This window comes from Chiloscyllium plagiosum, chromosome 37 (assembly GCF_004010195.1).
Source record: "Chiloscyllium plagiosum isolate BGI_BamShark_2017 chromosome 37, ASM401019v2, whole genome shotgun sequence".
In the NCBI taxonomy this organism is placed as follows: domain Eukaryota; kingdom Metazoa; phylum Chordata; class Chondrichthyes; order Orectolobiformes; family Hemiscylliidae; genus Chiloscyllium; species Chiloscyllium plagiosum.
Genome location: NC_057746.1, coordinates 22,436,228 through 22,448,121, shown reverse-complemented (window position 1 = coordinate 22,448,121; position 11,894 = coordinate 22,436,228). Strand labels below are relative to the sequence as shown.

The following is an 11,894-nucleotide window of genomic DNA, read 5'->3' as shown; positions in this document are numbered from 1 at the left end:
CTGAAGGGAAAAGACATAATGGGTATGCAGTCGTAGACAGGACGAAAGGTAGTGTGGTGGAGGCAGGAAGGTTGCCAAATGGGTAGTCAGCTCAGACCCATGAACTCTATGCATTGGAAAGAGCCCTTAGGGCATTTGAAAATAAAGAGGGAACAGTATACACTGACTCTAAATATGAATTTGGTGTTGCGCACACTTTCGGAAAGATATGGCAGGAAAGAGGACTGATCAATAGCCGGGGGAAGGAATTAGTGCATGAAGAATTGATTAAACGGGTCTTGGAATCCCTATTACTCCCCCGAGAAATAGCAGTAGTGCACGTAAATGGTCATCAGAAAGGAAATGAACCAGAAGTTATGGGGAATAGATTAGCCGATGAAGTGGCTAAGGAAGCCGCCCTGAACCCACAAGAAGTGGTGATCCATTCCCTAATACCTACTGTCCCAGGTCCTAGGGAAGCTCCGATATTTACTGAAAGCGAAGAAACAGAATTGAGAGATTTAGCGGCTGTAAAAACAGCAGATGGGCATTGGATGTCACCTGATGGAAGGGAAATGTTAAACAAAATGATGATGCGAGAGATTATGGCTGTCCTACACCAAGGCAGCCATTGGGGAGTACAAGCAATGTGTGATTTAGTTCTTAGGGAATATGGTTGTAAAAGAATATATACAATTGCTAAACAAATATGTGAGGGATGTACAACATGCAGAAAGGTAAATAAGAAAGTCTTGAGAAAACAGACCCCGGGAGGAAAAGACCCAGGATTGAGACCCTTCCAGAGTATACAAGTAGATTATACTGAACTACCCAGAGTAGGAAAACTAAAATATATGTTGGTCATAGTAGATCACCTATCTGGTTGGGTTGGCACATACTCCCAAGCTACTGCCACTGCGAGTGGGGTCTCTAAAACAATATTAGAGCACATAATTCCCCGATATGGGCTGGTGAACCGTATAGATTCCGACCAAGGAACTCATTTTACCTCTAAAGTGTTACGGGGGTAATGAAAGGGTTGGGAATTTCCTGGGAGTTCCATTTTCCATGGCACCCGCCATCATCAGGAAGGGTTGAGAGAATGAACCAAATACTCAAACGACAGCTCTCTAAATTCCTAATAGAAACCAGACTCCCTTGGACCAACTGTTTACCTGTAACTCTCTTGCGAGTACGAACAGCCCCAAGGAAAGATTTGGGACTATCCCCGTAGGAAATCTTATTTGGATTACCTTATCTGGGAACGAATGGAGAATTGCCAATTCCCGAAACTAAAGATTTGTTTTTAAAGAAGTATGTATTGAGTTTGTCCTCCTCTTTGTCTTTCCTCAGGAAACAGGGTTTATTGGCACAGACTCCACCCCTTGAATTCACCGTTCAACCCATCCGGCCGGGCGATTGGATCTTAGTAAAATCATGGATAGAGACTATATTGCAGCCGGACTGGAAAGGGCCGTACCAGGCTCTTTTGACTGCCGAAACAGCAATAAGGACGGCGGAAAAAGGTTGGACTCATTCCACTCGGATCAAAGGGCCAGTGGACACTTCCTGAAGAAGGGCATGTGCCCGAAACGTCGAATCTTCTGTTCCCTAGATGCTGCCTGACCTGCTGTGCTGTTCCAGCAATAAAGTTTCAGCTTTGATCTCCAGCGTCTGCAGACCTCACTTTCTCCTCCAGTGGACACTCCAGTTGAGGAAGAAGTCTGGACAGCCGAATCAACGCAAGACCCGCTGAAACTCAGACTAAAGAGACTTTGAGTAACTGATTATATAGTGGCGACGCGAGTGCGGGATTATTTCTGTAAGATTGTATATTAAGCATTTTTGTGCTCCAGCATGATGTTTAGAATACTGGGAATGCTTAGAGTTATGATGCTAGCCCTGTTAGTATTGGGATTTTGTCAAATATCATTTTCATATATATTATTAACAGCTCCTGAGTCTGATAATCCACAACTAATAGACGCTGATGCATGCAGCTCAGTAAATTGTGGGGATGTAGATAATCAGAGACAGTACCGCAGCTCTGAGATACATCTTAAGTCCTATGGGGATGGCCTTGGGGAAGGTACTTGGTATAATGGTCTCGTCACAGTACACCGGGCCCCCTTCCGACCAGCTCGCGATTGTCCCGATAAAAAGTGTAACCCAATATACCTAACAATAAAGAAAACCACATGGCACGAAGCAATTCTGGGGTGGCCACCTATGAGATACAATTAAATGAAACATTTGGGATAGAAATGAAAGCAAATGAGAAGGAGTTCTTGGGCTGTTGTTTTCGAATTAGCGTAGGACAGGGAAAACGGGTAGAACTACTGGGTAATAAGATATAACCTTTCACCCCTCCCGATGATCCTAAAGTAGCAAAAATTATAGAGGTAAAGGACTTGAAACAGACTATCGAAATAGAAACTGGGTATGGGGATGCAAATGCCTGGGTTGAATAGGTAAAGTATACTGTAAAAAGTCTGAGCAAGAGCAATTGCTATGCATGTGCCTCCGGTAGGCCAGTGGCCCAGGTGGTTCCCTTTCCGCTCGGGTGGAAGCGAGACAGGAAGGGCATGAAATGTATGATAGCCCTGTATCAGGATGAGGCTGCATGGAATGATAGGAATTGTACCTCCCTATCTCTGATGTTCCCTCCCTTGGAGAAGAAAGATGCAAAAGTCCCCCCCACATTTTCCGCCGCAGTTGGAAATCACACGTCGTGTGTGCGTAGATGAGGTACAAGTCGGTCGAGAGATTTGGGGGAGCTGAAATTATGTACAGAGATTAAGAATGTTACCGAAACAGAGAAGGGAGGGATCTACTCAGCACTAAAGGTTCCCCGAGCGGATCTGTGGTGGTACTGTGGAGGCAAAATATTGAGACCAACGCGACCTCCGGATTGGAGAAGGATATGTGCAATTGTACAATTGGCAATTCCATTTACTCTGGCATTTGAGAAGGAAAAGATAGTAGGGAAAAAGGGAAGGGGTGAGAGATTACTGTTAGACACTTCTTTCGATGACAGGATTTATCTTGATTCGGTAGGAGTCCCTAGGGGAGTGCCTGATGAATTCAAGGCTCGTAATCAGATTGCAGCAGGCTTTGAGTCAGCTCTCTTTTGGTGGGTAACAATTAATAAAAATGTAGATTGGATAATTTACACTTTTTAAATCAATAGCGATTTATAAATTATACAAGAGATGCGGTTAACTGAATATCAGAACAGCTTGATGCGACAAGTAGGATGGCATGGGAAAACAGAATGGCCCTTGATATGATTTTAGTGGAACAAGGGAGTGTGTGTCTGATGTTAGGAGGAAGCTGTTGTACCTTTATTCCTAATAACACTGCACCATAACACTGCACCTGATGATTCAATTACTCTGGCCTTAAGGGGATTGACTACCTTAGCAGAGGAACTTGCTGAGAATTCAGGAGTAGACACATCTCTCATGGGATGGCTTGAATCATGGTTTGGAAAATGGAAGGGGTGGTGGTTTCTATCCTTACTTCCCTGATAGTACTAGTCGGCGTATTGGTGGTCATTGGTTGTTGTATCATACTCTGTATACGGGGGCTCACCCAAAGACTGATTGAAACAGCCTTGATGAAACAGATGCCTCTAAAACGGAATCAGGCAGAGGAACTTTATCGACTAAATAATGAGGGGATGAGTGAGATCAAGATGGATGAAATCTCCGGAATGATGCTTGCGAATTTCAGGGGCGATGCTGAAAAGGAAAATTGCAGAAGATAACAAATGGTAATTAAAGAAAAAGGGGAAATTTATACAAAGTAAATGAACTTACAACAGTGTGTAATTGTTTTAGCCAAGAGCTGAGTCAACAAGAATGGAAACTATGTGGAGGAAATACATAGTTGTTTTTGTATTAGCTAAAATTGTACGCCAGAATGAAACGTGACTGCAAAACAATGGTAGATTTTACAGGCGAATAGATAAGATGCTGTGAGGGGAGGAAGTTAAGCTAGATACGCCTGTACAAACAGTAGGTATAAACATCTGCTTCCCACTTTTACAGATACACAGGGACAAACCCCAATTAAAAGGGTCATAAGGATCAGGGGAAGGTACAGATGGAGGGAGTAGATAATGGTGAAGAAAGAATATGCCTAAAAATGACCTACAGCGGGATGAGGTCAAACGGCCTTGTGAGGCCAGAACTAAGCATTTTGTCACAGCCAAGCCGGATAAGGCAAGACATAAACAGGAGTAATGGGTGCCGGTCTTAGGGAAGTGGAAGATGTAAACAGGGGAGGAGCAATGTAAAACAAAAGAAACCAAATTATATAAATATTGTGTATTAATTGAATTTGGGGAGTGTCTGTCCCTTGCCTTAGAGACACTGGACATCACACCCTCTTGCAAGAATAAAATAAAGGACACTACTGATTCAGATTTTGTCTCGGACTGCAATTATTGAAATGTGTGAGCTTTGTTTCTCACAGGAGGCATTTTCAGAGGCAGCGTGGAGCCTGGAGCGAGACTGTCGCTTTCGCGTGGAGTAGACCACTGACGGTAGCAAGGCACGGGCTGGGCAAGCCTGGAGCGGGTCACTATCTGAGGCTTTGCGAGGACTCGACGGTCTGAAGCGGGATATTTCTTCTAACTGGCATGTGCTAGAATACCCAGAGCGGGGCTGAGGCTGCGGCACAGCTGGGGCTGAGAGATCTGGAGAAGGGCCCACTCCGGACGGGGACCCCTGGCGCTGGTCACTCTCGGCGACGCCATTCTGTAGCAGCAGAGAAGGAAAAGTTGGACCCTTTAAGATTTTTTTAAAAATATTCTAACGTAATGTGAATGGCGATTATGTACGAGCGTTCACATTTCACTGTATTTTACCTTTAAATGCAAATGACAATAAAGGATATTCATGTTCATATTCAAACTTCTAATGCCAAGCGTTATTTCTTGTGTTCTCCCTTTTTTTTTGGAATGTTGGTGCATGCTTAGAACCTTCCATTCTATATGCAGTGCTCTGGTATTTAGGGAATTCTGGGAGTTCAAAACTCTTGTCGCCACTATGTCTGTATTTACATGCCGTAAAGGCCTAGGGACAACCTGGTTGGGTCCCATGTATTGTCGACTTTCAATTTCTCCTGAATGGTTCCATTACAGTTATTAGTTTAAGTTAATTTAGCTTCGACTCTTGGTTTTTCAACACATCGACATTTTTTTTGTATTTTATGCACGGAGAACAGCTGAATAAAGGAGATTAATGTTGCTACCAACTACCTATGAGCAGTTTTCAAACATAGATTAGGATAGCAGAGGAACAGGACATTCAGCCCACCATGTCTGTGGCGACTATGATGTCATTCCAAGTTAAACATAAAAACCTATATGTAGCCCATATCCTTCTATTCTCTGCCTGTTTGTGTGTCTTATCTAAATGCCTCTTAAATGTTGCTATTGTGTCTGCTTTTACCACGCCCCTGCCAGGTTGTCATGATCGCTTTACAATCTGGTGGTTTGACTTTGCAATTCACTTACCTCATTGTTTTTTGGAGGTTTAGGAATGCATTGATACTTGTCTGAGATGTCTTTGCCAAGTTTTTCATTTACTTTTTCCTTAGCCCTCTCTGTTATCTTTTCCATGATTATCGCTGTTTCATTATTTTTATACTTGCAATTGTATTCATACTCGTAATGATATTTATTTTCGCCACAGCAAAAGCAGTAACAAATGAAATACAAGAGAAGTAGGCAGGTCAAGGACGTGCAAAGTAGAAGGCCACCGACGAGCTGTTGAGAGATGTGGAGAAATAAGAAAATGATTTTAATTGAAGAACATCAAGAAGTTTGTTGAAAAATGAACATAATGTTTCAAGATTAACAGTAGGAAAAAATTCAAAGGAGGACAAAGCTTTATGTCACGGAATTTGTTCTGAGTCTGAAATTTCCACCCGCTGATACCCATCAACCAGGGGGACCATTGGAAGACAGCAATAATGTTCATGATGGTATTTCCCAGATTAAATCAATGACTTTATCCTTTAATAATGATCATGATAAATATGTGGAATTTCCTTCATATAAAAAATAACTGCTCGCAACAAAGTTACTCCATCATTTAAGATCAATAAAATTTAGAATCTCTTTAAAATGTTTTGAATATTAACTATTAAATACATTTCATTAATGCATTTAAATCAGTATGTTATGTTGCCTCCCTGGTGCCAGGATCAACGATATCTTGGAGAGCGTGCAGAATATTCTCAAAGGGGAGAGGGACCAGCCGGAAGCCATTGTATATATTGGAACTAACGACATAGGAAGTGAAAAAGATGAGATTCTGATGGGAGAATATAAGAAGTTAGGTTGCAACTTGAAAAGTAGTAATATCTGGATTGCTTGTAATGCTATGAACTAGTGGCGGTAGGAATAAGAAGCAGAGTAGACGAATGTGTAGCTGTGGAGCTGGTGCACGGGAAAAGGTTCATATTTTTGGATCATAGAAATCTCTTCTGGGGTAAAAGTGACTTGTTAAAGAAGGACAGATTACACTTGAATTGAAAGGGGATTACTATACTGGCAGGGAGATTTGCTCTAGCACTCCCAGATCTCTTTGTGCTTTGGCTTTATTAATTTTCTCACCATTTAGAAAGTAGTCTATGTTTTTATTCTTTTTGCCAAAGTGCAAGACCTTGCACTTGCTCACGTTAAATTCCATCAGCCATTTCCTGGACCACTCTCCCAACCTGTCGAGATCCTTCTGTAGCCTCCCCACTTCCTCAGTACTACCTGCCTGTCCACCTAAAAGATGAGATTCTGATGGGAGAATATAAGAAGTTAGGTTGCAACTTGAAAAGTATTAATATCTGGATTGCTTGTAATGCTATGAACTAATGGCGGTCGGAATAAGAAGCAGAGTAGACGAATGTGTAGCTGTGGAGCTGGTGCACGGGAAAAGGTTCATATTTTTGGATCATAGGAATCTCTTCTGGGGTAAAAGTGACTTGTTAAAGAAGGACAGATTACACTTGAATTGAAAGGGGATTACTATACTGGCAGGGAGATTTGCTTGAAGATTTAATCTAGCCAGGTGGTGAAGTCGGACATAGGGAGACAGTGAGGAAAGAGATCAGTTTGAGACGGAGACAGTAGGGCAAAGGAACAATTCAAACAGGCAGGTCAGGGGAAAAAAAAGAAAGCAAAGAATGAAGTAGGACTTATAAATTAAACTGCATTTATTTCAATGCAAGAGACCTAACTGGAAAGGCAGATGAACTCAGGGCATCGTTAGGGACATGTGACTGGGACAGTATAACACTTACAGAGACATGGCTTAGGGCTGGACAGGACTAACAGCTTAATGTTTTAGAATACAAACGCTATATGGAGTATAGAACGGGGAGGAAGAGAGGACGGGGGTGGCGTCCACCTGATGAAGGAGCGTCGCTCCGAAGGCTAGTGCGCTTCCAATTGAACCTATTGGACTATAACCTGGTGTTGTATGATTTTTAACTTTGTACACCCCAGTCCAACACCGACATCTCCAAATCATGATTACAGCTGTACTTAGGGGAATATTCCTGGGAATATGTCCAGGAAGTTATTTGGATGGAACTGAGAGGTAAGAAATAAATGATCACCTTACTGGGATTGTAGAATAGACCGTCCAATAAACAGCTAGAAATTGAGAAACAAATTTGGAGGGAGATATCAGTTATCTGTAAGAATAATAGGGTGGCTATGGTAGGCGAGTTTAAATTTCCAAACATAAATTGGAACTGCCATAATGTTAAAGATTTAGATGGAGATGAATTTATTAAGTGCGTACAAGAATTTTTTCTGGTTTAGTATGTGGATGCACCAACTAGAGAAGATGCAAAATGTGACCTCGGTCGAGAGTGGGTGCTGGAAACTCAGCAGGTCATGCAGCATCCGAGCAATAGGAGGATCGACGTTTCAGGCATAGGCTCTTCATTCCTATGAAGGACTTATACCCGAAAGGTCAATTTTTCTGCTCCTCGGATGCTGCCTGACCTGCTGTGCTTTTCCAACACCCCACTCTCGACTCTAGAAACGCGAAGTTAATTGGCTATAGTCAATATGGTTTTATGCATGGGAAATCATGCCTCACTAACTTGATTGAGTTTTTTGAAGAAGTAACAAAGGTTGATGAGAGCAGAGCATTGGATGGGACCTATATGGACTTCAAAAAGGCATTCAACAAGTTACCTTATCGTGGACCAGTTAGCAAGCTTAGATGACATGGAATATAGGGAGAATTAGCTCACAGGTAGAAGACAGAGGGTGATGGTGGAGGGTTGGCTTTCAGATTGGTGTGCCACAAGGTTCAACGCTGTGTCCACTGCTTTTCGTCATTGATATACATGATTTGAACCTGAACATAAGAGGTATAGTTGGCAAGTTTGCAGATGACATCAAAATTGAAGGTGAAAAAGATTACCCCAGAGTACAATGGGATCTTGATCAGATGTGCCAAGAGTGGCAGTTAGAGTTTAATTTAGATAAATGTAAGATGCTGCCTTTTTGAAAGGCAAATCAGGGCAAGGTCCAGGGGAATATTGTTGAACAAAGACACCTCGGAGTGCAGATTCATAGTTCCATGAAAGTGGAGATGCAGGTAGAGAGGATAGTGAACATGGTGTTTAGTATGTTTTCCTTTACTCGTCAGAGCATTGTGTGTAGTAGTTGGGAGGTTACATTACGGTTGTATAGGACATTAATTCGGCCACTTTTGGAATATGGTGCAATTGAGGTCTCCACCCCAACCCCACCCCCACCACCCCCATAGGAATAATGATATGAAACTTGAAAGGGTTCAGAAAATAGTTAGAAAGATTTGCCATGGTTGGAGAGTTTGAGCTATAGGGAGGGGGTGAATAAGTTGGGGCTGTTTTCCCTGCAGCATCAGAGGCTGAGTGGTAATGTTATAGAGATATATAAAATCATGAGGGATATGAATAGAATAAATAAACAAAATCTTTTTTGTTTGGTTGGGGGGCAGAACTAGGGTATAGTTTTAGGGTGAGAAGGGAAAGATTTAAAACGGAACTGGGGGGGACTTTTTCATGCAAAGGATGGTGCATTTATGGAATGAGCCGCAAGAGGAGGTTTTGGAGGCTGGTACAATTACAGCATTTAAAGTGCACCTGGGTGGGTATATTAATAGGAAGGGTTTAGAGGGATATGAGCCAAATGCTTGCAAATGGGGCTAGCTTCTGGTTGGCAAAGACAATTTGTACCTAATGGTCTGGTTCAGTGCTGTCCATCTCCATGACTCTATGGCTCTATTTCAAACATCACCATGTGGTGAGAATACACTGACTAAAGAATACAGTAACAATCAGGGAGGAAAATGTTAGTTGTGCTATATGTAATAAGTTTCCAGTTAAAGAATATAAATTATAATACATTGCTGCATTTTGTATAATGTTTACGAAAAGTCTTCACCACCATTATAAATTTCAATTCATTATGTCATAGGTGCATTATTTTGACTATTAGAAGGTTTTGAAGATTGTCACCATTTAGGACCATAGCTTTAAATTTGGCATAAATAAAAGGGGTGATATCATTTGTTCTGATATTTGCCTGACATTAACTGAATTTGGTTTGATTATTAGATGGCAAAAAATGTTCGGACTACTTGACTAAGCAGAAGTTGCAAAGTGTTTAATTTTGCAGCAAATGGCAGTATACTTTGACTTTTTATCAAATGGCGTTTGAGTCTCTCAATGTATCAGAAAGACACAGATGGTACTGGTTCATAAACATTGGTTGAAGAGTTCCACATAATAGGTCAATAGATAAGTTCTGAACATATCAAATTCAGGTCAAGAAGCAGAATAGGTTCCTAGCTAGTTGTTTTCTGATGGAACTTAAGTGAAGGAGTTGAAGGTGGTAAATGAAGTTCCATAAACATCAATACTGGGACCACAGTTGCTCACAAATTCCATTTTTTAAAATTCTCTAAAATCAAGGAAAAGTAATATGTAAATGAGCATGTGACAGCAAATTAGTGGGGTTGGTGTGAAGATTAGTGATATCAAGGAACGAATCTGACTCGTGGCATCTTTGTTTTGTGCAGCCACCCATGGTGGGCAGTTAGCTCAGTTGGCTGGGCAGTTGGTTTGCAATTCTGTGTCATGCTAACTCTATGGGTTCAAGATGCCAGCTGAGGTTGGCATGAAGATCACACTTTCTCAATCTTGTCTTTACCTAACTGTCATATAAAGCAACCATCAATTGTCTCTATGTCTAATAAGACATCAGCACTGTAGTGCTTTGGGATTACGGTGACTTCCATCATGAAATATAGAGCAGCGTTAGGCCATTCTGCCCATTGAGTCTGCTCCACCATTTTGTCATGGCTGGTAGGCGTCACGCTGGCATCGTGGTTAGCATCGCTGCCTCACAGCGCAAGAGACCCGCGTTCAATTCCCGCCTCAGGCGACTGATCTGTGTGGAGTTGTACATTCTCCCCGTGTCTGCCTGGGTTCCCTCCGACTGCTCCGGTTTCCTCCCACAGTCCAAAATGTGTACAGGTTAGGTGAATTGGTCATGCTAAATTGCCCGTAGTGTTAGGCGAAGGAGTCAATGTAGAGGAATGGGTCTGGATGGGTTGCGCTTCGGCGGGTCGGTGTGGACTGGTTGGGCCGAAGGGCCTGTTTCCCCACTGTAAGTAATCTAGTGTGTATCTGAATTCCTTGCAGGGTGGTGAAGATATTTCATCCATGTGGTCAAAGCGGGTCGGTGTGGACTGGTTGGGCCGAAGGGCCTGTTTCCCCACTGTAAGTAATCTAGTGTGTATCTGAATTCCTTGCAGGGTGGTGAAGATATTTCATCCATGTGGTCAAAACTTTAACAACTTGTCACATCTTCATAGGCTCTTGATAACAAGGGAAAGCGTTTTCCATGGAGAAGGCAGAAGAAAGGGGTTGCTGGTGTAGTCCCCTCGTCTGTCCTCCATATGAGCCGCTAGCTTTAGCTATACCCTTAGGTAATAGAGTGCAGGACACCCAGATTCTCCAGTCGGATCTGATGGTCAATTGAGAAACAAATTGAAGCGTTTCCTACATTAACAGTGCTACAGGAATTGATGTCAGTGCTATAATTTCCCACACAATGACTCGCTAGAGCTAACAGTACTCACCCGCGAAAAATCACAATGATGCTGTTGTCCGGTTAAAAAACTGTTGGAATCCCTTTCGCAGTTGAATTCGGCGCATGTTATATTGTCCACTCTCCCAGACTTCATTATCACAGAACAAGCGTAATAATCACCGTCCAAAGATAGCACGCTGAGCCATACTATTGGGGCAATCAATAACTTAATGAGCAGGAACAGGAACTTGAAAACGTAAAAGGAGTTTGGGCAACATACGTCCTTGTTTCCGTTACCTTCGATCGTGTTATTGGAAGATTGCTGCAAGTTCGTGGAAGTTTGTTGCGTGTTTGCGGAACTTGTCCTGTTCTTAACACAGCGACACTCGGGAATCTTGCAATTCAAGTAGAACTGATTTGTTTCAACATGCAGTAGTAGACTGATTAGAAACAATATTCCTGCGGGGAGCGAGAAGAGGAGAGCAGCGTAGTTCAAATTTGCATCTGTTGAAGTACAAGGACATGGGATCTCTTTTTCTATGAGTTCTTCCAATCCATAAAGCAACAGCAGCATCAGTGTTCCAATGATGCTGTAGGACCCGGTGTTACTGCTCAAAAAGAACTCATTTAGTTGCACTAATATATCAGCAATTGCCATTGCGCCGCTGTCGGAACCACAGAGCGACACTGGGATCTCACAATAACCAAGATGTGTCGTCAGTTTATAATCAAATCTACGAAACATCATCCAGGCACGTCAACACTTTGAAACGCCTGCAGCACAATTGCCTAACCCTAATTTGGAAGA

General features: G+C 42.3%; 1 protein-coding gene across 2 annotated transcripts; it reads right to left on the bottom strand.

The window, feature by feature from the left end:
* Positions 1-4,255: 4,255 nt before the first annotated feature.
* On the bottom strand, positions 4,256-11,542 carry LOC122541363. Of its 2 annotated transcripts, XM_043678068.1 has the most exons (3): positions 11,136-11,542; positions 5,504-5,755; positions 4,256-4,742 (listed from the first exon to the last, which is right to left on the bottom strand). In XM_043678068.1, the coding sequence occupies exons 1-3, from the start codon at positions 11,238-11,240 to the stop codon at positions 4,404-4,406; spliced, it is 696 nt and encodes a 231-aa protein (XP_043534003.1). In that variant the 5' UTR covers positions 11,241-11,542; the 3' UTR covers positions 4,256-4,403. The 2 variants fall into 2 exon arrangements, with proteins under 2 accessions (XP_043534003.1, XP_043534004.1); XM_043678069.1 differs by lacking the exons at positions 5,504-5,755; positions 11,136-11,542 and adding an exon at positions 4,853-5,195.
* Positions 11,543-11,894: the final 352 nt, after the last annotated feature.